The sequence below is a fragment of the Octopus sinensis genome, linkage group LG17 (genome assembly GCF_006345805.1).
Source record: "Octopus sinensis linkage group LG17, ASM634580v1, whole genome shotgun sequence".
Classification (NCBI taxonomy): Eukaryota; Metazoa; Mollusca; class Cephalopoda; order Octopoda; family Octopodidae; genus Octopus; species Octopus sinensis.
This window is the reverse complement of record NC_043013.1, coordinates 12496850-12524459: the sequence shown is the minus strand read 5'-3', so window position 1 is coordinate 12524459 and position 27610 is coordinate 12496850. Positions and strand designations below refer to the sequence as shown.

Here is a 27610-nt window from a genome sequence, read left to right as displayed (position 1 = left end):
ATGATGTCCTTTATTATTTTTTTCCTAATATTTCTCATATTGCATTTTCTTATAGAAAAAGAGAAAAAAAAACACACACATACATGCATATATACACATATATATATGCATATACATACATACCTACATGTGTGTGTGTGTATGTACGTATATATGCGACACATATATATATATATGTGTGTACGCGTTATGATAGATATGTATGTATATAGATCTAATGTTTATACATTTATGCATACCATATATGCAAATGAGTGTTGCGTGCAAGTGTGCATCTGCATGTGTGTGTACATGTGCCTTTTTTTTTATTCATATTATGTATGCACATAGAAAAGGGAAAGAAGTAAAGGCACTAAAATAGACATTAAAAAATCAAATCCCTAAAAAAAAATATAAAAATTTCCAAAAATCTATCAAACAAAAATATATACACATGTGCACATATATAAATATATATGTGCATCATATATATTATACTTATATATAGGTATATATTATACATATACATACATATATATTATACTTGTACATACATATATATTATACATATACATACATATATATTATACATGTACATACATATATATTATACATATACATACATATATATTATACATATACATACATATATATTATACTTGTACATACATATATATATATATATATATATATATATATATATATATTATACCTATATGTATATATCTTTAAATGGATAGATATGGAAGTATGTATATCATACCAACAAACAAGGGAAAGTGCTATCCCCACCAAGGAATTATTATATTAAAATGTGACCAAATTTAGGGAGCAGCAGGAATATCATGTATAGTTAGGGCATACCAAATATGGAAGTGGTGGGAGTTGTGGTGGTGGTGGTAGTGAGAGAAGTGGTGATTGCATGCACCATCATCCTTTGAATCCTGAGGTGTAAGGGATGTTATTTATAGCAGAAGGAAGGAGGGTGAGGTGGTAGGCGGAGGAAAATTGTACATATGACCTCTGACCTTCATGTGGTTTTGACCATGTTCTTTGTTAGTGTTGTTATGGTTGTTGTTTCTGTTTTAATTAAGTGATATAATAGAGTTTTCATTTGGTTGCTTAATTGTTTTAATAATGATTTTTATTTCTAATAATTATTACTTCTGCATTTCCATTCCTTGGAATCCCATGGTAGATACTGCTGTTCTCAGTATGTGTGTATATATATATATATATATATATATATATATATATATACACACACACACATAAACATAAGCTTCTCCCTCCTCCTATCATCATCATCACCATCATCATTCTCATCTTTTTGTTGTGGTCCCATCTGTGATTTATATATACATTGTACACACACATACATATATATGTACGTTTATATATATATATGCAAACATACAGGTATCTCCAGGATTTCAGATATGTTTTGTTCGTGGAACTGGTGCCTCAGCACAGAATTCTGTAAAGCAAAATGCAAGTTCCTTACCATTACTCATGTCATGTAACAGAGAAAGCCAAATGTGAAAATAAATTTTGCATTTTGAAATTCCACATCACAGCAAGATTTTTCCAGGAACACAACACTTCTGTAGCCCAAAGTACATGCGTTTATGTGTATATATATATACACATATGTACATGTGTGTATATAGTGTACATATATGTGAAGTAGAAATGGAAGAGAAGGGTATGTGTTGATGGTACCAGTTGTACTCATTATTGCCGTTTCTCTCCAGCACCATTTTCTGTGATTCTTCATGTGTGTTTGGGGAGGAGGGAAAGATATTATTATTACTATTATCATGATTATTATTATCATCATCATTATCATGATTATTATAGTTATTATTGTTATTATTATTATTATTATTATTATATTATTATTATTATTGTGGCTATTTAAAAAAAAAAAAAGAAAAATTTTTTTTAAAAAACCAATATTGATGCTATAACTATTTTAATAATGACAGTTATTCCCGTTGAACATAATGATAACGATGACGTTTAATGGTAATGATGACGACGATTACGATGATCATAATGATAATGACGATGCTGATGTACTTGCCGTTGTTCGTGTAGTTGTTGTTGTTGTTACTCAGCAAAGTGGCAGTGGAGGTGGTGGAGGTGTAACTGTTGTTGCGGTTGATGATGTAGTTGTATGTTGTTAGTTGTTGTTGTCAGTGGTGTTGTTGTTGTTGTTGTCAATGAAGCAAAGTGGCAGTGTTGATGTTATCGATGCAATTGTTAACATGGATGACATAGCAATAATAGTAGTAGTAGTAGAACTAGTTGTAGAAGGAGTTGTAGTAGTAGTAGTAGCAGTAGTAATCATAGTAGTAGTAGTGGTAGTTTGATGTTGTTTCTGATGATGTAAGTGGCCCATTCACTCATTCGCGCCGATGTCTTCCTCCTCGTCATGCTTCGGTGGTTTGCAGTATTTGTAGCGGTGATTCATGTGTTGGCTGTAAGAACCAGAATGACTGAAGCGCTTGGAGCACTTCTTGCACTGGAATGGTTTTTCACCGCTGTGCAGCCGCTTGTGTTCGGTTAGGTGGTGCTTGTGTTTGAACGCCTTCGGGCACTCATCGCACACAAACGGACGTGCTCCTGCCAGTGGGGGGAAGATTCAGGAACATGTGAAAAGAAAAGAAAAGACACAAGTATTAGTGAACAAGTTCAATGGAAAAGGAAGCAGTGGGATGTATACTTTTAGGGGCAGAAGACAGGAAGATAATACAGAAATGAGAGGAGACAAAAAAAGGGTGGAATTACAAACTGTTACATATATACAATAACCCCTCGACTATTACGGGTGTTACTTTCTAAACCTCGCCCCACGATTGGTGAAAATTGGCAAGGTAGAAACAGTACTACACTATATATACTCTTTTACTTGTTTCAGTCATTTGACTGCAGCCATGCTGGAGCACCACATTTAGTCGAGCAAATCGACCCCGAGTCTTGTTCTTTGTAAGCCTAGTACTTATTCTATCAGACTGTTTTGCCGAACTGCTAAGTTACGGGGACGTAAACATACCACCGTCAGTTGTCAAGCGATGTTGGTGGGACACGCACACATACATATATGACGGGCTTCTTTCAGTTTTCGTCAAGGCTTTGGTTGGCCCGAGGCTATAGTGGAAAACACTTGCCCAAGGTTCCACGCAGTGGGAATGAATGCGGAACCATGTGGTTGGTAAACAAGCTACTTATGTATCTGTATTCTTATAATTTATATATATTTATTTTATTATAAATGCAAAACAACACCACGGAGGAATTGACATAAGCTTAAATAATAAACCGCGATATGGCGAGGGATTATTGTATATCTTGAGCTAGACAGACAGCTGGAGGGATAAGAGATAGATTGATAGACAGATAAATAGACGGAAAGAAAAATAGAATGACAGATAGATAGATAGATAGATAGAGAGAGAGAGAGAGATAGGTACAAAGATACATTCATCATCATTATCTTATATCCACTTTTTCCAACTGGTATGAGTTGAATGGGTCTTGAAGGCCCTAGTTTTTTTCTTATTGGCAGCCACTGCTCCTTAAGACTAGTACTTGTATGCATGATCTAGTCCTTTAGCAATCAGATTGCTCTATCAAATGCAAACCCTATTTATTCAGATTGTTTTGAATTAATTATGCATCATCTCACAGATTCAAGATATCAATGATGTGATTGTTTATTTTAAAACTGACATTGTAGGGCAGGTGTGAGAAGTTGGATCTGGTCAGTTGGAACATAAAACTTGTAGAATAATTTGGATTGGACATGGATGGTTTAAATTCTGAAGGATTAATTCAGTGTACATATGTAAACTCTATCCGACCCATGCAAGCATGGAAAAGTGGAAGTTAAATGACGATGACGGTTTATACATACAGCTTCTTAAACAAAACACAATCACTCCACCCCTTCACTACCCCTAACAACCTGGCCAATTACCTGGTGGTGACACCTGGTGTCCATGACAAGAGTGATTCAGGAGAGGATTAATCAGAGGAAGGATTAATTGAAAGGAAGAGAGGACTTAACTAAAAGTGCTACAATGTAAGTAGCTTGATACACCCAGACCCAAACCCTTGACATGGATGGATGGGTGTGTGGGTTGTGCAATTTGCTAGAAAGAGCAGCCAAAAACCTCCTTCTCAAAAGAATACCCTACCCTCTCTAATGTGAATGGTTCTGGAGAATTTGACAAGAGATAATAATATAGATATTGGTTTAGAATTGGCATAGGCATGGCTGTGCAGTGAAGAAGCTAGCCTTGCAACCCCAAGGTTTTGGGGTTCACTCCCAGTGCAGGGCACTTTAGGCAAGTGTCTTTTATATTATAGTTCTAGATTGACCACTGCTTTCTGAGTGAATTTGGTACATGAAAACTGTATAGAAGCCCATCACAGATACGTGTATGTGCCCTTCCTTTTTCCCGGATGTGATTTGATAGATATTTGATTGTTGTTTTTAGCAAATGAACTAGCCACATACGGAACCCCTTTTGACTTATCATTACACTATAAACTTGCTGAATCTAAAACTATCAATCCAAAGTGTCCTTCCTTTTCTTTTAAAAGATGTCATAGTGTGATTTGATGGATATTTGGCTACCATTTTTAGCAAGTGAACTAGCTGCATACAAGATCCTTTTTGACGTGGGTACATGACAAATTTGCTAAATGTTTCATTGAAGTAGCAGAGCCGAACTTGAATTCGTGATAGTGGTGTTGAGATTGGCCTGAGACTATAGTAGAAGACATTTGCCCAAGGTGCCACACAGTGGGACCGAACCCAGAACCATGTGGTTGGGAATCCAGCTTCTTACCACATAGCCATGACTGCACCTTATTATGTTGACCATCAGTACTTAAATGGTATTTTATATTTTACTGACCCAGAAAGAAGAAAAGACGAAGCTGACCTCAGCTGGGTATGAACTCAGAAGGTAGGGCACTGTGGAGCAGGTGGCTTAGTGGTTAGGGTGTTGGACTCATGATCATAAGATTGTGGTTTCAATCCCTGGACCGGGTGAGACATTGTGTTCTTGAGCAAGACACTTTATTTCACTATGCTTCAGTCCATCCAACAGGTAAAAATAAGTAATCCTGCAAAGGACGGCATCCTGTCCCAGGTGGGGAATAAATACGCCATGGAAAATGCCAAGACAGATGGTGATCTCTTGTCGGTGCCGTAAGAATCTTATGGAATTAAGGGAATTGAGAATAAGTGAATAAGTTTTTAAGGAATGAAATGAGAAATACTTTGGAATAAGAAGAGATAGAAGGAAAGGGAAATGTTCAAACTATGCTCTATTTTAATGGTATTATCTTATTTTCTAGACCTTACCCCCACCCTGCCACCAGAACAAAAAGTAATAAGAATAATAGATAAAAAAACAAACACAACAAAATAAAAAAAAGACCCTCTGACACTACATAGACATTGTGTAAAAGGAAGATGACACAAAGTTATAAGAAGAATTATATATATATATATATATATATACATATATATATATACATATACACACACATGAATGTATGTATGCATACACATAAATATAAACACATATATGGATACATATACATGTACATATATACACATTCTCCGAGTCCATATTTTCTATTACTCCTATATATATTATATATATATATATATACATATATATATATATATTATATACACACACACACACACACGAATGTATGTATACACACATACATATACATATATATTTACATACATACACACATTCTCTGAGTCCATATTCTCTATTACTCCTACACACACACACACACACACACACACACACACGCACACACAAGCACATATATAACCTGATCCAATATTGGCTAGAAAGATCTAGAACAATAACAATAATAAGCAAAGAACAGCAGCAAGACTTCTACACAAAGAGATTCCTTTACCATTTCTAATCTGGCACATCTCAACCATTCTCACCTACCATCCTACCTGACAACAACTACTTGTTGACTGGGAAAGGACAAAGAAAGAAAAAAACAAATGGAGGCAATTCAGTAAAGGTTAAAAGTTCAAACACTTTGTTCTGTTTTACTTCTCTCTCTTTTTCTTCTTCTTCTTCAAGGTAATTTAGACAACAAGGGTAGGTGGTGGTAGTGGTGGTGAGTATCTGGTGTCAATATTTAGTTGTTTTAGGAAGCGGGGTATTAACTAAGTCACTGAAAAGGTCAAGAAGAAATTGTTTAAATCAGGGGTTCTCAACCTTTCATTTACCTATGGCCCCTTTTGATTGCTATTTTTACTTGGGTGGACCCCCACCCCTGTACCCTTTCAATGTCTAATCCTTTAGCATTCAGATTATTCTGCCAAATGTAATTCTTATTAATTCACATCGATTTGAATTAATCCTAGGTTGTCTTGTAGCTTTATATTTTTAGAACGACATTATTGGGTAGGTGTGAGAGGCCAGATCTGGCTGACCCCATATATTATTAGAATATATGGGCTAGATCTGGCTGGTTTGATCCCTTTAGTGTTCAGATTATTCTATCAAACATAATGCTTATTGATTCCCATTGATTTGAATTAATCATGCATTATCTCATATCTTCAAGATCTTGATGGTGTAATTACCTAATGTAGAATAACATTGTAGGGTAGGTGTGAGAGCCTGGATCTGGTCAGTTTGAACATAAAGCAGACTAGCTATTTTGGCTGGATATGGCCGGTTTAAATACTAAAGGGTTAAATGCTAAAAGGTTTAAAAAATCCTACAATATTTTTATGATTAAATATTATTAGGAATTATATAAAAATTCAGTTCTATATTTAAGAGATGAGGAATTATGTACATTATTTACATTTGACGGATATTTGTCCTCATCTTGTTTGTTCTTAACACAACGTTTCGGCTGATACACCCTCCAACCTATATCAGGTGTCTTGGGGAAATTTCGAACCTGGGTTCTCATTCTTAAGGTATTTTTTGATGTTATTATTATTATTATTCAGGTCACTGCCTGGAATCGAACTTGGAATCTTGGGGTTAGTAGCACACACTGTTAACCACTACACCATACATTAAGATATTTTGTGTATTGTGGACGCATAACCAATTTATGGCACAAACTTTACTGGTCTGCAGCATAATTTTTTTTATGCCTTCTGAAAAATTACTGTGGACCCCCAATTTACTATATTGCATCCATGGACCCCCAAAAATCTAATATGCACTCTGGTTGAGAGTCGCTGATTTAAACCAAAAAATCATTGATTACATGGTTAGATGCTTAACCATTTGACTAATAATAATAAAGAAGTGGAATCGAACCTGTTCATGTATTATTATTGGCCAAACGATCCTCCCAAAAACACAACTAAATGTATGGATATCAAAGAAACAAGAACTACACTCCCAATTTATTCACCAATTCCAACCAGAAATGGCAAACATCTTCTTTCAAATAACATGATTTTTTTTTTAGAACTAGATCAGCACTATTTAAATCAGATTTGGGATGAAAGGTCTTCCAGCTATGACCTTCCCATCTTTTTCCATTTTTTCTTCTTTCTTTGCATGTACAAAATGACCATACCCTTTTTACCTCCCACCCTGACCTAACCCCTATTTTTGCTTTTTACCATGCTTCCATTGAAATGCACAGCTTTTGTTTCAATTCTGAGCTACCCCTTATTCAGTGTGGTTTTATACTGACCCCAGAAGGATGAAAGAGGCAAAGTTGACTTCAGCAGCATTTGAACTCAGAATATAAAGAGCCAAAATTAAATTATGTAAAAAAATTTTGTCCAACACCAACCATTTTGCCAATCTGTCATCCTTAATGATAATAATAATAATAATAATAATAATAATAATAGTAGTAGTGGTAGTAATAATTTTTTAATTGTTTTAGTCACTGGACTTTGGTCATGCTTGAAGTGTTTTATATATATATATATGTGTGTGTGTGCATGTATATATATATATATAATATATATATATATATATATATATATATATATATATATAGATACACACACACACATATATATATATATATAGAGAGAGAGAGCTGATCTAGTTCTAAATGAAACTGGTCAGCCTTGGGCTATTGTAGAAGACACTTATCTAAGGTGTGCTGCAGAATGAGATTGAATCCAAACCAATAGTGTTAGAAGGTGGTCATGCTAACACCTAAATGACCACTTTTCACATTTTACAGATGGTTAGTCTTTCTTTCCACGAATACAATATTGGTAAATATCACAAGATCCCTGTCTACTCTGGCCTATTATCATATATTACTATCATGTGACCATTCATGGCACCAATCACATGCCCATACCCTTATGCTGCACTCTCCATCCCTGCCACTATGTCCATACTCAACCTAACCAATCATTTGTGGCGTTACATGGATTAGTAGTTAGGGTGTTGGGCTCATGATTGTAAGATTGTGGTTTCGATTCCGGGACTGGGTGACGCATTGTGTTCTTGAGCAAAACACTTTATTTCACGTTGCTCCTGTCCACTCAGCTGGCAAAAATGAGTAATCCTGCAACAGATCGATTCCTTGTCCAAGGGGAAAAAAAACCAAAAAACACATGTTCTTCAGAAAGTGGGAAACCGGCCCTCTGTGTCTGTATGACTCGGAAGGGATCTAACCAATTATTTATCATTGAGCAAAACACTTTATTTCACGTTGCTCCTGTCCACTCAGCTGGCAAAAATGGGTAATCCTGCAACAGATCGACTCCTTGTCCAAGGGAAAAAAACCCCAAAAAAACACATGTTCTTCAGAAAGTGGGAAACCGGCCCTCTGTGACTGTATGACTCGGAAGGGATCTAACCAATTATTTATCATCTCATCTTTTTTCCTCTTCCTTGAATTATCTATTACTTTTTACTACCACCACCACAAAACCTCACCTCCTTCTCATACAACCTATCCAAGACATTCACCAAACACTGCATATGTACATTCCCCCCCCCCTCACAGAGGTCATCAAATGCTAGTTTTTACCTGAATGTTCGTATTTATGCCTAGCAAGTGAACTCTGCTTGCTAAACATTTTATCACATTGATCGCAAGCATATAAGCCTTCCTCTACGTCGACTCGATGATTCTTCCAAGATCGGCGTTTTTTCCTATGTGGGTGATCTTCATCGACCGTATTTGTCTCTTCGAGGTCGAGCTGGATTTCTTCCGATGCCATCTGCCATGCAATACAGGGTAGACTCTTTTAAAAAGTTAGAAATAGCTTTTTTAATATATTGTTGGTTAGTTGGCAAAGCAAGGGACTGGGAGGGTAGGCGGGCGGGCAAAAACACAGTGTTAAAGCAATTTAAACGAATATATAACAAATAAAATATAAAAATATACTAAATAAAGACTAATAACAAATATATAAAATTGCAAAACAAGCAGGCAGTAAGAAGTATAGAAAATAAAATGGAAAGATGGTTAACTACGAGATAAAAGAGTATATAGTAAAGGCTGTGATCAGTTTTACTATAGTAATTGAAGAAAAGGGTACAGGAGTATGCGTGTATGTGTGTTTGTGTGCGTGTGTGAATACATATTCTTTTTTTCTTTAACTTGTTTCAGTCATTCGACTGTGGCCATGCTGGAGCACCGCCTTAAAGGGTTTTCATTGAATAAATTGACCACAGGACTTATTTTTTTAAAGCCTAGTACTTATTCTATCAGTTTCTTTTTGCTGAACCGCTAAGTTACAGAGATGTAAACAAACCAGCTTTGATGGTCAAGCGATGGCGGAAACACACACACACACACATATATATATCTATACATATGTGATGGGCTTCTTTCAGTTTCCGTCTACCAAATCCACTCACAAGGCTTTGGGCGGCCCGAGGCTATAGTAGAAGACACTTGCTCAAGATGCCATGCAGTGGGACTGAATCCAGAATCATGTGGTTGGTAAGCAAGCTACTTACCACACAGCCATGCCTGCACATATATTATCTTTCATCTTCTACTTGTTTCAGTCATTAGACTGTGGCCATGCTGGAGCACCGCCTTAAAGGGGTTTTAGTTGAGTAAATCTACTTTAGTACTTGATTTTAAAGCCTGGTAATTATTGCATTGGGTCCTTCTGTTGAACTGCTAAGCTACAGGAATATAAACAAACCAACACCAGTTGTCAAGCAGTAGTGAGAGACAAACACACACATATTTATACATGTGCTTCTTTCAGTTTCCCTCTACTAAGTCCACTCACAAAGCTTATATGTACGTGTGTGTGTGTGTGAGTGTGAAAGTAGTTTACATCATAAGGATTAAGAAACTCTTTAATTCCACAATACACAGGTTTCATTACTGGAAATGGGCTACAAAAGTATATGTGTAGAAAAAAATGTATAGAATTCCTCATCTATAATTCTTCAGATAAAAATTTTTTTTAAATAACACACACATACATATATAAAATTCTTTTTTAGGAACTGTGGATCAAAGCACATACAGCTATAAATAGGAGCTTTTGACATTTTCTATGCAGAAGGCTTTTTTTCAACCCAGTATTTACATGCTATTACTTATAGCTTTATAGGATGTGCCATGAGAGTGGATGCTCTAAAAATCAAAATTATTTCACATTCTTCCAAAAGTTTATAAAATTCTTGACATGAAATGGAAGGAATGCTAAAAAGTTCCTGGTTTTGGGTAAATAAAAAATACAGGGGAGGATCTGCTAATTATTATTTCATTTAACATATTCCCCTCTGAGATTCATTCATTTATTGCAGTGGTCTTTCAGTTTTTCAAAGCCCTGTAGAAGAACTTTCGTGACACCCTTAAAGCCAGGAACTTTTCAGCAACCTCTGGCCCCTGTGCTGGTGGCATGTAAAAAGCACCCACTACATTCCCGGAGTGGTTGGTGTTAGGGAGGGCATCCAGCTGTAGAGACACTGCCAGATCAGACTGGAATCTGGTGCAGCCTCCTGGCTTCCCAAACCCCAGTCGAACCGTCCAACCCATGCTAGCATAGAAAACTGACGTTAAACGATGATGATGATAATATATATATATGTGTGTGTGTGTGTATAGAGGGGGTGCTGAAAAAAAAGTTTCTGGCTTAAAGGGTGTCATAAAAGGCTTGGTTGGAGACCCAACCTCCCAAGTTCTTTTACAGGGCATATATATGTGGCACTAGGAAGAGTATCCAGTGTGGCGTTAGGAGTAGACCATGCCAAAACAGTCAGGAAACCAGAATAGCCCTTCAGCTAGTCATCTCCTGTCACTCTGTCCAACCTGTGCCAGCATGGAAAATGGACATTAAATGATGATGATGATGACAATGATGGTGTATTATAATATACTAGCAGTATAGCCCGGCGTTGCTTGGGTTTATTTTCTTTTCGCCCCTTTAAAATTGGAATTTTCGAAAAGTAAAAATTTTGCGTTATGTAGCTTGTTATTCTCTTTAAGTGAACATTTTCCTGGTTGAAATACACTGAAAAATGGCGACACAGCAGTCAAAAAATCGTTAAAAACATAGGGATTTTCTTAGTACAAAAGCACCTTTTTGATGTAAATAATTTTTGGTGTTAACATGGTCCGATTTGAATTTTTTCTTCTACGGAATGAAGAGCAAGCCTTCTTATATCATACTCTCAATTTTGGTCAACTTGCACCGCAGGTTCTCGGAGGAGATAGTGTTAGTTGAAGGCTACCAAACCTGCCACATCCACACACAGGCAACTTCAGCTTTATATATAAAGATTGGGAAAAAGGGGAAGTTGATTTTTGCTTGTTGAAGGTGGTGCATGATGGGAAGAAATTTGAATGATTTTACACCTTAGTTAAATATGAGCCACTGATCATAAAATGCATGGAATTGGTCTAGTATTAGTACACATTATAGAATTTTAAGAAAAGAATACCAAAAATGATAGAATGGTAGAAAACGATCATCAGTTTTTGTTAATACTCTTTCTGTCTCTACATTCATGAAAGGAATATAAGGAGTACTTAAAAAAAAAACAAAGCAATAAAGGAGAGTATAAGAGAAAAAGATGTTAGTATTAAAGACAAAGAATATAAATGTTAGCACAACAACAAAAAGGGGAAAGGGGTGGAGTGGAAGAATCATAAAAAAAAACAACAACTACAACAAGAAAACAGACAAAACATTAGCAAAAGGAGTAAATACAAGGAAACATTACTGAAGGAGTAAAAGCAGATAGAACAGTGGTTCTCAACCGTAGCCCTAAGGGCCACAAGTGGCCCTTGAGTTGCCTCCAAACGCCACCCCCTCTTTAAATATAATAAAAGGCAGTTAGCTGGCAGAACTGTTAGCACGCCGGGCGAAATGCGTAGCCATATTTCATCTGTCTTTACGTTCTGAGTTCAAATTCCGCCGAGGTCGACTTTGCCTTTCATCCTTTCGGGGTCGATAAATTAAGTACCAGTTACGCACTGGGGTCGATGTAATCGACTTAATACCTATGTCTGTCCTTGTTTGTCCCCTCTGTGTTTAGCCCCTTGTGGGTAATAAAGAAATAGGTATTTTGTCTGTCTTTACGTTCTGAGTTCAAATTCCGCCGAGGTCATCTTTGCCTTTTGTTCTTTCAGGGTCGATGAAATAAGTACCAGTTACGCACCGGGGTCGATGTAATCGACTTATTCCCCTGTTTTCCCCCCTCTATGTTTAGCCCCCTGTGGGCAATAAAGAAATTTTTAAATATAAAAAATCTTTCTGTAATTGACATGCGTCTTTATTTTGTACTTATATTTTAGTGCTGCCCCCTGAAAAAAAATCCAGGTTTTGGATCTTGGCCCCGAATATTAAAAAAGGTTGAGAACCACTGTACAGGATCAACACTACAACAAGAAGCGAGTCTGCAACTATTGTTGGGTTATCAGATAAAGTCATTAATCTCTTTATTTATTTATCTTAATCCTTGTTTTTTTTTTTTTTTATTAACAATTTTAAGAAATAATTTTGAGAATTTATTCTTTGTTGTTTGTGTGAATTCCTGCCAAAGTTCCACTAGCTTGTCAAATGATTTGATGGCAGAAACCACAGGGTCTTGACTCGAAGAATTCCAATAACATTGGAATAGAAACAAATGAATTTATTTGACAACCCAATATCTAAACTGAAAGATGCACATATTCTCATTTCTATTGAAGTCAAGTTTGCGTATATCTAACTGATTGCTATTGTATGTGTACATGCTCTTTATTAGTTTGAAAGAAAAAAGGGACAAAATACTACCCCTTTGCACAGAGAGAGAGAGAGAGAGACACACACACACACACACACAGAGGGTAAATGCAGAGTAGGAAATTTCTTTCATATTTGAGAATACTTTCATGATCAAAAGAGTCCAAATTGTGACCACCCTGTCTTTTATTCAGACATAGTTTATTTAAGATTACATCAAACAATATATCTTTCCAAATGCTAAGACGTCAGAATGTGATTTTAGGAAGAAGTAACTATTGTCTCTCACACATCCATGCTTGTGTCAGTGGCCATGCGTATATGTGCCACACACTTTTAAAAGCAGTTTCCCCTAACACGGGTGTTTTGTTCAACCCTTATTCCAGGGACCTTTTGAGCAGGGTGGGCTACTCGACCTGAAGAAAATTCTAACTGGGCCCCACCCACAAGGTCATGCGCTGTTTATCTTGATACGAGATCACCATGTTGCGCACATGTGGTTGTAATGCATGTGCCTAGTGTACCCTTATCAGACGGGTAGTCATGATGGGTATACTGGGATTTGTATATTTTACCCCAGAGTCACTTTGATGGCATGCACTGCTCTCTCACTCAATAACGATAATAATAATAATAATAACAACAACAATGATAGTCCTTTCTACAATAGGCACAAGTCCTGAAATTTCGGATGAGGGGACTGGTTGATTACATCAACCCCAGTGCTCAGCTGGTATGTCTTAGGAAGGGCACCCAGCTGTAAAAATCCTGCCAAAACACTTACAGAAGTCTGGTGCAGGCTTCTGCCCTGCCGGCTCTTGTCAAACCATCCAACCCATGCCAGCATGGAAGGCGGATGTTAAATGATGATGATGAAAGACAAAGTTGACCCCGGCAGAATTTGAACTCAGAACATAATGCCCCCGAGCATTTATGTCTGGTGTACTATTGATACTCCCAGCTCACTCGCATAATAATAATAATGATGTTTTCAGATTTTAACACAAGGCCGGCAATTTTTTTTTTTTTTTTAAGAGGAAGGGATAAGACAATTACATCAACCACAGTGTTCAACTGGTGCTTACTTTAATCGACTTTGATGAAATTTGAACTCAGAATGTAAAGAGACAGGGGAAATACTGCTAAGCACTTTGAGTGACATGCTTAACAATTCAGCTCACTGCCTTAATAATAATAATAATAATAATAATAATAATAATAATAATAATAATGATCCAGACTACTTGGACATGGATCAACAAATTTCAATCATTTGATATTCCGGGGTTTAACTAAGCTAACAAATTTCAGACATGACATCATGTTACTCCCTCAATTCCTAACCCCAAATCCCTACCAAGAATATATGGGCATGTGCGTAGGGGTGGGGTGGGGGTTGAAGGGAAGCAGAGGCAGACCCTACGAGATTAGTTTATTTATTTATTTATTTATTTAATTATTTTAATTTTTTTTCTTCTTCTTTGCATTGCCATCTCATATTATTCCTTTTTTTAATTACATGCTGTTAATTAAAGCAGTTGGTTTAGAAATCTGACACACACGAAAGAAATAGGAGAAAGAATTTAGGGCTGATATGCACACACACACGAAAGTATATACACATACACACACACATATATACATAGATGCATATATCTATATACACACACTTATATATAATATGCATGCACACACACACATATATATATATATATACACATATATATACACACACAAATATATGTATATGTACATACACACACATATATATGTATATACATACATACATTCATGCATACACACACACACAAATATATACATATATATGCACATATACATACATATATACATTTAAACACATATATACAAATACACACACACATATATATACATATTTGATGCATATATCTATATACACACACACTTATATATAATATGCATGCACATGCATATATATATATATATATATATATACACACAAATATATGTATATATACATACACACACACACACACACACATATATATGTACATACATACATACATTCATGCATATATATACACACAAACACAAATATATACATATATGTGCACATATACATACATATATACATTTAAACACATATATACAAATACACACACATATATACATAGCAGCCGGCTTCCACACACACACACACACACATATATATGTACATACATACATACATTCATGCATATATATACACACAAACACAAATATATACATATATGTGCACATATACATACATATATACATTTAAACACATATATACAAATACACACACATATATACATAGCAGCCGGCTTCCACACACACACACACACATGAAAGAGTGCTCAATGTCCTAGTAGAGATTAAAAATATTTTAACTTTGATTGAGTCAGTCTCTCGCTACTCAGGGAGTTTCACTGTCCCTGTGTACCCACAGGGGGTCAGCAGGGCAAGTTAAGAAGTTAACTTTGATTGAGTCAGTCTCTCGCTACTCAGGGAGTTTCACTGTCCCTGTGTACCCACAGGGGGTCAGCAGGGCAAGTTAAGAAGTTAACTTTGATTGAGTCAGTCTCTCGCTACTCAGGGAGTTTCACTGTCCCTGTGTACCCACAGGGGGTCAGCAGGGCAAGTTAAGAAGTTAACTTTGATTGAGTCAGTCTCTCGCTACTCAGGGAGTTTCACTGTCCCTGTGTACCCACAGGGGGTCAGCAGGGCAAGTTAAGAAGTTAACTTTGATTGAGTCAGTCTCTCGCTACTCAGGGAGTTTCACTGTCCCTGTGTACCCACAGGGGGTCAGCAGGGCAAGTTAAGAAGTTATGATCGTCAGAGTACACAAGTGAAATTCCCAGAGCAGCAAGAAACCATTCTGCTTTCAAGTTCAATTCCACCGTGCAGTAATCTTGGGCAAGTGTCTTCTACTGTAACCCCTGAGCTTAACTCACTCTTGTGAGTAGATTTGGCAGATAGAAACTGCAGTGGAATCAAATTTGGAATTATATATCATGAGGCCAGGAACCGAAATTCTTAAATCATACAGCCATATCTGTGTTTGTCTTATCACATTCCTTTTGTGTGTGTGTGTGTACTTGTATGAGAGAGAGAGAGAGAGAGAGAGAGAGAGAGAGAGAGAGGGAGAGGGAGAGAGAGAGGGGGAGAAGGAGAAAGAGAGAGGCGGACAAGGTTTAGAATGTGGTTCTGTCATCGATGATGATGATGATGATGGTGATGCTGTGATGAGGTGGGGGTGGGCGAGTAGGGAGGAAGAGGATTTTTGAAGTAAACCTTGTTTACTCTCTTTGGAAAGACAGTTTATGAAAATAAAAGTAAAACTAAAAAAAAAAAAAAAAAAAAAATTGACAAAGTGTGTGATTTATCTTCCCCTCCAAAAATATTTTGGCAATTCTACATGATACAGAAGAAGAATTTGGATAGAATATTTTTTTCTCCTACACACACACACACTAAGCTTTATTCTTCATCAGATAAAGTTGTCAAAATACCAGTGAAAGAGATGGGAATAAAAAAAACAAAAAAAAAAAAACAGAGAGAAAGAAACAAAAAGCAGGAAAGAATTTCACCCCCCCCCCCCGCCCCTTTCTTTGGGAAGTAAGTTTCTTCTTTTTTGGATGAGGCGGTGGTGGTGGGGGGGGGTTCTTCCTTTTTATATATGTTCTGAGAAACAGGAGGGTGCTATGGTCAAGTTGTAGGGAAGAGGTGAGGTGAAGGAATAGCAGTCAGGGAAGTGTATGTGGTGGCGGTGGTGGTGGGGTTAATGGGGTTTTTTTTTTCTTTTTTAAATATGGTTTTGGTTTGTATTGGTGCAAAGGTGTGGCTAAGGTAAAAAAAAATAAATAAATAAATAAAAGTAAAATAAAAAGATTTCAAAGAAATCAAAAGAATTCAAAGAAATCTTTTTATCTTATTTTTATTTATTTATTTTTACCTTAGCCACACCTTTGCACCAATACCAAGGTTGAGCAGGTAGTTCCAATGAAGCATGTATGGGTCAAATTGTTTAATTCAGAGAGTCTGGGGAAGGGAGGGGAGAAAGTAGCCAAGGACAATGGCAATAATGGTATTTCTGTTTGAGGGTGATGTGACAAGGAGCACAAGGGTTTCAAATCAAACTCTTTCTAAAGAACTACAAAAGCAACAGGTGGTTGGTGAAATCTGGAATATTTTAGGGTGTGATTCAGATTCTAATCAGGTGTGAAAAGGTCAAATGCTTATTTGTTGAAAGCAGTGGTTCTCAACCAGGATCCATGTGGCCCCCGGGGAGGGAGGGGGCAGGGGGGTTCCAAAGATTTTCTTGGTAAGAATCATGTGCAATAATTGGTTATACTTCTTTTTAAAACACTAAATAGTTATGAGGGTTCACCCAAGTAAAATAGGAACTAAAGAGGGTCCATAGGTAAAAAAAAAAAAAGATAGTTGAGAACTAGTGGTTAAATGTGACCCTTAATTCTGATATATATATATATATATATATATATATACACAAATATATATACACCATAACCATCATCGTTGCATCAGTCTCTTGTTACACTGAGTTTTTTGTCTGTGAGTAAACTGGGTCTTCAGGATGCCTGAAAGCCCTGTGTATCCACAGGGGGAACTCAGAGTAGCAAGGGATTGACTTGACCAAAATGAAAATATTAAATCCCTACAGTTTTTGAGTACTCTTTCTTCTGACAGTGAACACTATACAAGTGTGTGTGTGGGTATTTATATATATATATACACACACACATACATATTTATTCTCATCCTTATCATCAGTTAACATCCGTTGTCCATGCTGGCATGGGCTGGAAGGTTTGACTGGGCTGGCATGCTGGAAGGCTACACCAGGCCCCAGTCTGATTTAGAAAACCAAGCCAAATCAGAGTGGAACCTGGTGCAGCCTTTAAACGTGCCAGCCCAGTCAAACCGTCCAACCCATGCCAGCATGAACAACGGGCATTAAATGATGACGATAATGATACACACACACACATTCCACATAAATAAAGAAATTTGTGAATGCAGAAAGGCTGTGAAGATAGCTTAGAAAATAGGGTAAACACCCTTTAGAAGATAGAAAAAAAAAATGACCAGAAAATACCCAGGGGAGGCTTGCTGCCCATACTATCTTTTAAGGGTATTTAACTGATTTTCTAAGCTGTGTTCTCAGCCTTCCTGCATTCAAGAATCCCTTTATTTTCTGAAGAATACCAATGGAGCTTATGAGTTGGTTTACATATATACATACACACAGAGAGGGAATGAGAGAGAGATAGATAGAGAAAGTGAGAGAAAGCTAGAAGAATGCTTATTGTGATCACTTTAAGATGGCGCCTTCTAGATAACAATAACTGACTGATAACATTAAGTGATCAGAATAAATGACTTCCATTGTGCAAAGTGCAATCAGTCTACCTATACTACTTGAAGACAAGACAAAGTAAAATCTTATTTAATAAGTTAATTAGAAATTAGTAGATAAGACAACAATCATAATAATAGCCAAAGAAACACTAACCTGTTTCCAAGACTTCTTGCGTAATCGTTTTGGTTTTTTGGTGCCATCTGGATTTGTCTGATGGTTGTCTTCTCTCATCTTGGAAGGAGTGAGATTACCATCGGACAAACCATTTGACAGTCTTGGTGGAGAATCATCTTCGTCGGAATCGTCATCATCTTCATCATCATCATCAGAAAGACAGTCACCGTCGCTTTTCTCATTGTGGAATTTACTCTCGTCAATGACGAGAGACCGATTACTAACGCTGTCTATAGAACCATCACTTGACATTGACGAGTCATCGGGCTGCTTCAACTCAGACTTTGGAACTTTGGGTTTGCTTTCGTTCTCCCCACTGGCAATGGATTTGCCACTGGAGCGATAAGGTGATGTGAGAGAGTCTTGCATCGCGGCTGGAATGGGACTGGAATGGGAAAGCTTGCTTAACGAGGTCGCGTCTTGGTTAAGGGCTGGCTTGTTAACAATCATTCCTTCTTGCTTCATATATTTATACAGAGCAGATTCCTGGAAGCTACTTTGAGCAGAGCTTGCGCCATCTACATGTTCTTGCTTGACACTGATAGGAGATCGGCAACTTAGGTTTAGAACTTCGTTATCAAAATTCTGACTGGGAGTAGCAGGAGGAGGATGGGAATTATAGGCATTGCTACTGACTGGTTTGTGGCCACTGTGAGCTCTGGGGGGTTCTCTTTTCAGACTAAGATCTAAAGGTTGGTCCTGGTTATTGAACAAGGCATCACGGTTTTCGGTGGCAGCGTTAAACTGACCGTTTACTTTTGTATGTGAATGAGCTGGAAATGAAGGCGATGATGATGGTGGAATTCCAGAAGGAATTTGGACAGAATTATTGAAATGTGGAACCACAGGGATGTAGGCCGAATTAGTAGATTTTACTGGCTCTTTCCATGTGGAGGACGTGGTTGCTGAATCCTCCTGTTGTTTGAAACGAGCCATAGCGGGGAAATACGGGACATTTTTACCTTTCTTACGATCTCGTGCTCTCATGTTCTGAAACCAAACCTGCACCACGCGTTTCGGGAAACCAATTTCATTGCCGATTTTTATCAGGTCATGTTTACGAGGTCGAGGGTTGAGCTGGTAATATTTCTTCAGAACCTGCAGCTGGTCGTCGCTTATCATGGAACGCATACGGAACTTCTTATCGAGGTTTTCCTCTTTGAAAATTTCCTCTGCTTCCTCCTCATCGGTGCCGTTCTCCAAACTGCCGTTTGGTGTCTCGCGTTTAATCATTTCCGACGAGGAAGTTGTACTACTCGGACTGTTGCACGACGTTACCTCCAAGTTGGTAACTCTATGCACGATATCTTTGTTGGATTTGCATAGATAGCGTTCATGTTGGTGCAGTGCCACAGGACTGCGGAAGGCTGATGCACAAAATCGGCATGTGAGATCAACATCTTTGGCATCTACAAAGTTGGATGGAGGAAGAGGAGGGGAATCGGAGTGCTTCTCTTGCATGACGTCGGTTACTGGAAAACCGTCTTTAGAATTTTCCTTCTTAATATTGACACTACTTAAAACTTTGATGACCTCCGACTGGTCTGATGGCTCAGTTTTGATGACTTGTTCGTCAAGAGGCGGAGAGGTCACTTGTGACTGCAAGGGTACGGCAGGACTGTCAGGTTTCTTCAGGACTACCATCGATAAAGGCTGCATGTTTGAGTTCATGTCAGGTGAGAGTTTTGTATTTTTTGTTAGAGAAGGCTTCTGATTAAAAGATACTTTTGAGGAATTAGAATGTGCAATAGTCTGGTTGGTTAGTGGCGCGATTCTGTCGGAAAGGTTCTCCTTCTGAGGGTACATGGGATATGAGATGTATGAAGAAGCATTAGGAAAGAATTTTGGAAGGCTAGAGTTGGGGTTATCATATGTAATTAATTGTCGTGGAAGACTGCCTGAGGATTTTTGCAAAGAGATGGCCGACTGGCTATGTCCATTTTTAGAGGCCGGAGAATATGGAACAGAGTCACCTGCGTTACCATTGTGGTCGATCCGACGACTCTTCATGTTCACGACCCAGCATTTTTTGGAGGTCATGTGACTGCTGTAGGAACCGGAGTGGCTGAACCGTTTCCGGCAGTTGGAACATTCAAAAGGCTTCTCTCCAGAATGAATACGAATGTGTTCCTTGAGATGATGTTTGAATTTGAACGCTTTGCCACATTCCTCGCACTTAAATTTCCGTAGCGATGTGCTCTCATTGTGGCTGATCATGTGGCGCTGAAGTCGGTAGACATTGGCAAATGTTTTCTTACAGACAGTACAAGTCTGTGAAGTGGCCAAATGCAGTTCCATATGGTTATCAAGCTGGGATTTCAGCGTAAATGTCTCTTCGCATTTCGAACACATGAATTTCACAGACTTCTCTGAATGCATTGCTTTAATGTGAGAATGCAACCGAGATTCTTGACTGAAAGATTCCTTGCAGTGCATACATTTCAAGAGATATTCATCATCGGTATTATTCACAGAATCTGAAGAAAAGAAAAAAAGACAAAGAGCAATGAGATGAACAAATATTAGAATTTTTTTTAATACAATTCCAAATAATGATACTGAATTATAAGAGTACTAGCACTATGATCCAGCAATGCCGGGTCGTAGTGCTAGTGCATGCATATACAGCTGCGTGCGTGCGTGCGCATATACACGCGAGTACTGTCCAAATCTCCGACCAATCACATACAGCTAGCAAGCTTTCAAATGGCGTATCAAGTTTCGGGCATTTTGATTGGGTTTTGGATAGAAAATTCACAAAAAAGTCACTTCTATTGATCTTTTAATGGCTTTGCGGGGTGACTGGGGAAATGTAAAGATGTGCACGACCATCCTTGGACGGTTTTGAATGACCATAGAAAGTGCGAGCCCTCTAACTGAAAAATTGTGGATTTGTATAAAGGACATGCACACAGACATTTTGCCGTTTATATATAGAGAGATAACAGGATTTTTAAAACACTAGATGGTTATAAGGGTTCACCCAAATAAAATAGGAACCAAAGAGGGTTCCTATGCAGACATAAATTAATGCAGCAAGACACCCCCTCTATGTGGTCACTTAGTTTACCAGAAATAACAGCAAAACCTATTCCAAGTCACTCTTGAATGTCTTAAAATAATGGTCCTGGGTAGAATGCCTGTAACCCTTTAACATTCCAGTTACTGCCAAATGCAATTCTTATTTATTCACATTGTTCCGAATTAATCATGCATTATCTCGTTTTGAAATTTTGATTATATGATTGTCTATTTTTTTTAGAAAGACACTGTAGGGTAAGTGTGAAAGATGGGTTACAGTAAATATTCTGCTCAGTACCACATATTTGCTTGTCAGTTGCTTGACCTTAATTAGTTGAGCATGTCCCTTAGTGGCTGACAATATGTGCATCTTTGATCATGAGCAGAAGTAGTGAGGGAACATCATAGCCATGTGTCGAGAGAGATTCTTTAGGGTTTGAATAATTCACCACTGGAAACAAGAGTGTTTTGTTCATCATCCTTAAACAATCTTTATTCAGGAATCTTTTGAACAGGATGGGCTACTCAACTTGATGTAAAATTCTAAATGAGCCCTACCTGCCTGCAAGATCTTGTGCTGTTTATCATGATATGAGATCACCATGTCACATACATATGGTTGGTGATGCAGGTGCCTGGAGTACCCTTATCAGACAGGTAGTCATGATGGGTATCGTATATTTATACCCCAGTATCACTTCGATGGCATGTGCTGCTCTCTCACTCAATAATAACAACAACAACGACAACAAAAACAACAACAACAACAACAATGGCTTCTGATTTAGTCAGATGGTATGAAATTATGTCCTTCTTTGTCCTCTCTGTGTTTAGCCCCTTGTGGGTAGTAAAGAAATAGGTATGAAATTTTGAGAGAAAGGGAGATGGTTGACACCATCAGCCACAATACTTGTCTGGTACAGCATTTTATCAACTCTTGAAAGGACAAAAAGCAAAGTTGGCCAAGGTGAGATTTGAACTTGGAACATGTTAAAAAAGCTTGTCCCATCCTGTATCAGTCAGTACTGGTTAAGCGCTAGCACCAGCACCACCACCACCGCCAACAACAACAACAACAACAACAACAACAACAACAACAACAACAACATACAAGACCCTAACAGAAGGTGTAAATGCAATATCACATCATCTCACATTTCTTCTTAACCTAGAAATAAAAAAAAAATTAATTATAAAAAAAAATAACAAAAAAAAGGAACAACCGCACCGCCGCCGCCACCACCACCTTCACCTTCACCTATGCTGGGTGACGTCACATGTTTATTATTTCTTCACGTTGATTGAGTCTTGTGGACAAAGAGATATAAAAGTCTGTAGCAAGAAAGCACCACAGTCGCTGCCTTGTATACAGCCAGCTAATCCATATTGAGATAGAGAGATACATAGAGGATAGATATATAGATAGATAGATAGATATAGAAAGGGTGGGTAGACAGATAGAAAGGGAAGAGAGAGAGAGAGAGAGAGAGAGTGAGAGGTACCAGCAGGACTTAAGTGTTATCAGTCCTGTTAAGCTTGCTCTTATCAGTGTCATAGACCAGGTGTTTGAAACACAAGTCCTCAAATTAGGCCCGTGCGCATGCACACACACACACATACATACATGCACACACACACACACATACATACATACACACACACACACCACACACACATGTTGTCATACGTGTACGCAAGCAGACATGGTCCTTGATGCATACGGCTCAAACATTGAAATAACACACGTAGGAGAAATGAGCATGCAGAGACACACACACACACACACACACACACACACACACACAGTTCTTTTATATACACATCCACACCTGTAAATGTATACATGTGTGTGTGTGTGTGTGTGCATATATAGCAATGAACACACACACACACACACACACACACAAAATTGTGCTCTCTTTCTCTTTTGGCCTCATTATGTATATAGATAAACACATACACACGTGTGTGATGTGTGTGTGTGCAACATATATATATATATATATATATATATATATATATATACATACCACACACAAACACACCTCAAAAATAGGAAATTACTTATACAGACAACACAAAGAGAATTTATGCAATATATGGGATACAAACTATATATATATATATATATATAATATATATATATATATATATATATATATATATGCATGTATGTATGTATGTGTATATATACACACACACACACACACATAGACATATACACACTATTTGCTGCCAGTAACTTTAGAAGTCTGGAACCAAATCTGTAGAAATGAAGATAAGCTGATAAAGCCCCCTCCCCACCCTACTTCTACAGACTGAAGGCATTTAGGGTCCACAAAAAGAGGAAGGTGAATGTAGTGGTGAGCATGTGTGTAAGGAGGGGCGTTGGGTTGGGGGTAATCGTAGAACCTTCAAAGAAAAGTCTGGGAGAAAAACGAAGCTTAATTAACATTGGAACTGCCAAATTGTACCCCACTCTGGGTTCTTCATGATTTTTTAAAAATAAACAGCTTAAAGCAAGGCCACACACTTTGGATGAGGGAACAGGCGATTAGATTGGCCCCTAGCAGTTAACTGGTATTTTAGTTAACCCTTTTGTTACTACGTCTCTCTCCCTTAAAATACAGAGCCTTTGTTTCAATTAATTTTGAAAAATAACGAAAAATTTGAACTGGCAGGGGGTTAGCAAGCTGGACAAACTGATTAGCAGCATTTCATGGCTTTATGATCTGAGATCAAATTCTGCTGAGGTCAACTTGGCTTTTCATCCTTCCGGGGTTTCATAAAAATAAGTACCAGTTGAGCACCAGGGTTGATATAATATCGACAAGCTCCCTTCCCTGCAAAATTTCAGGTCTTGTTGCCTATAGCTAAAAAGATTTTAGAGTTGATGTTTCTGTCATCTCGTCTTAACCCATTTAGTTACCATATTTCTGTTGAGACACTCAGTGTTTCGTTCAATTAATTTTAAATATAACAAAGAATTTAGTAAAATAACTTAGTTATCATTAATCTAGTGTTAGGAACATAAATTGTGACTAAGGTTTGGTGGAAGATTTTAATTCAAAACTTATGAAAATGAGACATTTGTACTAGAGAGCCAGCAGCAGTTTTAGGTGGGTTGGTATCAAAAGGATTAAGAATTGTTTCTCTATTATATATTTTAACCATTTTATTACCATATTTATTTTGAGGTACTCTGTGTTTCTTTCAATTATTTTAAATATAACAAAGAATTTAGTAAAATAACTTAGTTATCATTAAGCTAGTGTTAGGAACATAATTTGTGACCAAGATTTGGTGGAAGATTTTAATGCCAAACTTATGAAAACAAGACATTTGTACTAGGGCCAGAACTGGTTTCAGCTGGGTTGGTATTGAAAGGGTTAATCTCAATCTCCTCAGTGATACCTAATAACTAACCAAATGTTCTCTGCTGCTGTCTCAGTTTGCTAGTTTTCTTATTTACATTTGTTCCATCATTATCTTCTACAATCAATTCACAGAAATTTTTCATTGAGTATGCATTATATTCATGTACCATCTCTCCTGCATACATCTGCCAACATTTTGATCCTGTCATTTGCAATGCTTTCGGTTTTTGTCTATATTAAATCTGCACATCATTAAGCTAGTGACTAAGGTTTGGAGGAAGATTTTAATTCAAAACTTATAAAAACAAGACATTTGTACTACAGAGCCAGAGTATCAAAAGGGTTAAACATATGATAATATAATGAATGTTGATAAATGATATCATAAAAGAAAATAAAGTAGCAGGCTGGTAGAAATGTTATCATGCTGAACAAAAATGTTTAGTGGCATTTCATCCATCTTTATGTCCTGAGTTCAAATTCTGCCAAGGTCAACAATGTCATTCATCCTATCGAGGTTGATAAATTAAGCACCAGTTGAACACAGACATCGATGTAATCAACTTATCCCTGCATCCAGAACAGCTGGCCTTGTGTCAAAATTCAAAACCAATATCATAAAACAAAATAAGATGGTGATCTGGCAAAAACACGACCATGCTGGACTAAATAATGATCAGTGGAAGAATTTCGTCCATTTTCAGGTTCAGAGTTCAAATCCTGCCGACACCAACTTTGCCTTTTATACCTTTGGGGGTTGATAAAATAAGTCCCAGTTGAACATTGGGATCATTCTAATCAGCTCACACTCTCTCCCTGAAATTGCTGGCCTTGTGCCAAAATTCGAAACTTGTGTTTAGAATATAAATTAGCATATTTTGATGGAATGTATTAATTCTGATTAGTTGAAAGCACAAAGTTTAGAATTAGGGACAGCCACATGTTGATTGGTATCAAAAGGTTTAGGGTTTGTCCACATTACTCTGTAAGGAGCATAAGGCCAGCTCCCTGGTTTCTCTAATGTATATTCCTCCCTTTGCAGAGTCACTCACCTTTGCCAGCTGAGTGGACTAGAGCAACGTGAAATGACGTGTTTTGCTCAAGAACATAACATGTCGACTGGTCCAGGAATTGAAATCACAATCTTACGATCATGTGTCAAACACCCCAACCACTAAGCCAAGCGCTTCAACTTGGTACCAAAAGGATGAATGGTAAAGGTGGATTGGAGTGGTCGGTGTTGAAAGGGTTATGATAGAAATGTCCAAGAGTTAGAAGAAAGTCTCAAATACCTAATATAATTTGGTCAGTTGGTCATCTAGACAAGTGAGTTGATGACAGTATAAATGGTCATTTGGTCACCAGTAAGATTATAAAGTGTCCGACCGGGAAGAGGGAGATTAAAAATGGGTAGTGACAGAGGTGGTATCAAATAATTGTAGGATGATGGTAGGGGTACTGAGGGATAGTGGGGGGGGGGGGATTCAAAGAGACAAACAGATAAAGCTACAGAAATTGCTAGATAGATAAATAGATCAATTGATTAATAGATAGATTGACAGTTTGAAAGATTATTAGATAGATGAAGTGACAGAAAGACATAGATAGATAGATAGATAGATAGATAGATAGATAGATAGATAGATAGATAGAAAGATAGATAGAAAGATAGATAGATAGATAGATAGATAGATAGATAGATAGATAGATAGATAGATAGATAGATGGGATAGATAGATAGATAGATAGATAGAAAGATAGATAGAAAGATAGATAGATAGATAGATAGATAGATAGATAGATAGATGGGATAGATAGATAGATAGATAGAAAGATAGATAGATAGATAGATAGATAGATAGATGGGATAGATAGATAGATAGATAAAAAGATAGATAGAAAGATAGATAGATAGATAGATAGATAGATAGATAGATGGGATAGATAGATATATAGAAAGATAGATATATAGATAGATAGATAGATATATAGATAGATAGATAGATAGATAGATAGATAGATAGATAGATAGATAGATAGATGGGATAGATAGATATATAGAAAGATAGATATATAGATAGATACATATATAGATAGATAGATAGACAGACAGACAGATAGATAGATAGATGCAAAAATTGATTGATAAACTGATAGAAAGATTTGGATGAATAGAAAAATGGATAGACAGATAGTGAGAGATAGATAGAGGGATAAATAAATGGGTACAGGCAGACAGACATAAAGAATAAAATTATTGAATTCAGGAAAGAGAATAATTGAACAATTATCAAAACAGATGTTCCACTAATGAAGTGGGTCTTTATGAATAGGAGGAGATCTTATGATCACAGGTAAAAATAGTGACCAGTGTGTGTGTGTGTGTGGGGGGGTGACTAGTGGAAGAGGTGGTGGTCTGTAGAATAAAGAGGGGAGGATTCAGTTCAGTGAATACATACACACACA

The 27610-nt window shown here is 37.2% G+C and overlaps 1 protein-coding gene across 2 annotated transcripts in view; it reads right to left on the bottom strand.

Moving 5' to 3' along the window:
• Positions 1-2189: 2189 nt before the first annotated feature.
• LOC115221075 (zinc finger protein 1-like) overlaps positions 2190-27610 on the bottom strand; it is a 34595-nt gene continuing 9174 nt past the window's right edge. Inside the window, exons 2-4 of one of the 2 annotated variants that reach the window (XM_029791287.2) lie at positions 18726-21223; positions 9019-9235; positions 2190-2607 (exon numbers count right to left, since the gene is read on the bottom strand). In XM_029791287.2, the coding sequence (XP_029647147.1) occupies positions 2384-2607; positions 9019-9235; positions 18726-21223 (2939 nt within the window). In that variant the 3' untranslated portion in view covers positions 2190-2383. The remainder of the gene's footprint in view (positions 2608-9018; positions 9236-18725; positions 21224-27610) is intronic. The other variant, XM_029791288.2, reaches the window with a different exon arrangement.